Source organism: Lipotes vexillifer, unplaced genomic scaffold (genome assembly GCF_000442215.2).
Source record: "Lipotes vexillifer unplaced genomic scaffold, Lipotes_vexillifer_v1.1 scaffold1404, whole genome shotgun sequence".
Taxonomy (NCBI): domain Eukaryota; kingdom Metazoa; phylum Chordata; class Mammalia; order Artiodactyla; family Lipotidae; genus Lipotes; species Lipotes vexillifer.
This window is the reverse complement of record NW_006796463.1, coordinates 438,199-441,248: the sequence shown is the minus strand read 5'-3', so window position 1 is coordinate 441,248 and position 3,050 is coordinate 438,199. Positions and strand designations below refer to the sequence as shown.

General features: G+C 36.6%; 1 protein-coding gene across 1 annotated transcript in view; it reads left to right on the top strand.

The window, feature by feature from the left end:
• The first annotated feature begins 256 nt into the window (after positions 1-256).
• Positions 257-3,050, top strand: part of RASSF9 (Ras association domain family member 9) — a 26,313-nt gene continuing 23,519 nt past the window's right edge. Inside the window, exon 1 of the mRNA XM_007468626.1 lies at positions 257-653. Within this exon, the coding sequence (XP_007468688.1) occupies positions 607-653 (47 nt within the window). The 5' untranslated portion in view covers positions 257-606. The remainder of the gene's footprint in view (positions 654-3,050) is intronic.

The window sequence follows — 3,050 nt, the reverse complement described above, 5'->3', positions numbered from 1 at the left end:
GGCGGGGGATTTTTGTGTCCAGTCGCTGGGCAAAGACTTCTTGGCCCTCACTCCTGCTTGCCTCCTTCAGATTACTTTTCACAGACTGGAGCTGGATGGGAGGTGGAGGTATTTACTTTTAAATCTTTTATGTGTGTTCACTTCACCCTGGGTGGTTGGGCGTGGAGAGTGGAAGAGGGGGTTTCCAAAGCGAGTGAAATTCCCATTCTGTGGGTATTACCATGCCTGTGGGGTGGCAGCTCTTTTAGCAAGTCTGCAAATAACTATAGAACACAATAGAGTCCTCCTCCCTTCCTCTCGTTCTCTCTCTTTTTTTTTTTTTCTTTTCCTTTTCCTGCCTCCAAACGCCTCCTTCGAGGCTGAAGCTGGGCAGGTCTCCAAAGGTGCAGCAGCCACAGCAATCCCGCAGTTCAAAGTTAAGCAACAGTTGCGCAACTTTCAGCAGCTCCCTTCAGGTGGATACTAATGAGCTGAAAGCCAGGAGCATCTGAGGAGGTGAAGAGGAAGCTTCCAGGTCTCTTCCCTTCACCCTAGAAATCCAGATATCTCCCCCATCCCCAGAGAACTTTGAGATACTGTCCTTGCTGTTCGCTGGCCTGGCGGGCCATGGCTCCCTTTGGAAGGAACTTGCTAAAGACTCGGCATAAAAACAGGTAAAGTCCAGCGTGTGTGTATTCGGGAGCTTCTGTTGTGAAAGTATGTGTTTTGTTGCACTTAGATTCTGATGAAAATTGCTCCTGGGGAACAAAGCTCTAGGGAGTTAGGGCTAGTGTGTACACTCAACTGGTGAGGATATTGTTCCAGTAACAATGCAGTGACTGGTTCAAGGATCTCTGAAAATAAAGGATGATTATTTTGACTCCTTTTTTCTCCCTTTGGCCACTTCTGGTTTCCACCACTAGCATCACCCTCTTCTTGTTTGTTGCCTCGCCTATTTGAGAGTAGTGGGATGGCAAGTTTTATTTTGCTTTAGACAGAATTTTAGTATATTATAGGAAGAGTTAACATTTTGATGAAGATATAACTAGAATTTATTAGCCACTAATTAGAACAGAAAAACAGAGCTGCTGATACAATCCGGAAACAATGCTTTGGCTCCCTTTTTGAGTGGGGCATTCCTAAAACCTGGAAAGTTCCCAAAGTGAAAATACTCTGTAGAGAAACTTTTTGTGAACTCTTTCTTTCAAAAATCTGAGAAATTTAGGTGATTTTAGGCACTAAAAAAAGGATTCAAACAGCTGTCCTTCTTAATCCTTATTATTACTATTTTACTTTGATTTGATTTGCTGTTTTCAAGCCGGCAATGCCCATTGTGTAAATAAACATATTTCACACACACACACACAGATTTTTCTTGAGTCAGTATGTGTGTATCAGTCCTATTAAACATTTTATTAACTCAAGTGCTACATTTTTATGCCTAAAAAAATGTGAGGATAATTGTAGACACAGGCTTTACTTTTTAAACATACTTATTTTGGCATAAGGGCTTTTCTACAACGCTGCTCTCAATCACACCTGTTTGTACTTGTCATAATTTACTTAGTGTCAATTTAAAAGCATACAATTACATGGTACGAAATGATACAATTATTTTAGAGGGTCTGCATGACAATATAGTGGTACAACTTTAAAGTAAATCTCCAGACTTTATTTTGGGCATGAATGTCTACTTGAAAAATTCTGTTATTACCTCATTGCAATGTCTTTATGATTTAGTTGACTAGCTTAAGAAACAAAAGCAGCAATAATCAATACTATCAAACTTTCTAAACCTGTTTTATTTTCTAATAATCTGATATGTCACAAATATGGTATTTATGATAATTAATGAAACTATGTTAAAATAAAGAAATATGTCTGGGTAGTATTAAAAAATATGGTAGTGATAGTTATCAAAAATAGGCTTGTATTTTCATAGTGTCGATGCATTAAAAAATATTTCAGACAACTCCCCTTACCAAAAGAAAATCCTTCCTACTTTTTAAAGGATTTTTCAGTAGCATCAGTTTTGAAGTGTGTTTGTTTAAATGCTGTAAAAATATATTAAAAATTACTTCAGGAAAGTTCATGGTATTACAAAACAAGTTATGTTTTTGGCATAGTGATCTTTCTGAATACTATCCCTGTAGTTCAGAGTTGTGTATTTGTGTGTGTGTGTGTGTGTGTTAACTAATTCAAGAATTGTGTCATTGGTACGCCAAATAACAGTGCAATAAAACTGCATGCACCCCTGTGAGTTTCCCTCATATGGCCACTTTTGTTGCCTTAATTTGCCACTGCAAAATCTATTCTGCTCATAAAACTAGCTTTTGTTCAGGGAGGTGAGTATACAAACATTTTAAAAATATTTTTTCTATGCAAAATTATGAAAAAGTGGAAGGAAACAATAAAAGATGGGGAACTCAATAGTATTTTAAGTTGCTCTGACAAAATGGAATTGTGCTTCCTGAAGGTGAGGCTTTTTTATGAACGTGTGTTTTGGCGAAAGTGGTAATAGTGAGGCTGTGCCTGAGTTGCTGTAATAACTGAGTGCCTCCCTTTAAAGATTTGTATTTTTCCAGTCCTTAAGGTTGCTTAAACCACAGGGGTAGCTAGGGACATAAAAATATGGGTATTTCAAACTAAGCAGTAAATAAGCCACATGGTGTGTTGAAATAGAATTAATGTATATTTGTTTTTTTCAAGGTTTTGATATAGATGAGATATTTTTGTTTTGTCTGTTCTTTCACCTTCACAAAGGTGAAACTACAGATGAAACTTAGTTACATGATTAAGTTTATCAATTTCATTTCCTGGGTTCCATAATGATTTAAATAATTCCACTCCAAAATATAGAAACCAATAACTTGCCTTAAATGACAAGTGATTCATCCTTTGATAGATTCATTCTTCGACTGATGATAAAACAGTTATCTGATAACAGCCAATGCAATTCTTCAAATATATCATACAAAATTCCTTGTAGAATGTAAAGGAAATATTTGAGCAATATATTTGTACACATTGTGATATAACATTTACACAGTTAAAAGAACAACTTGAACATA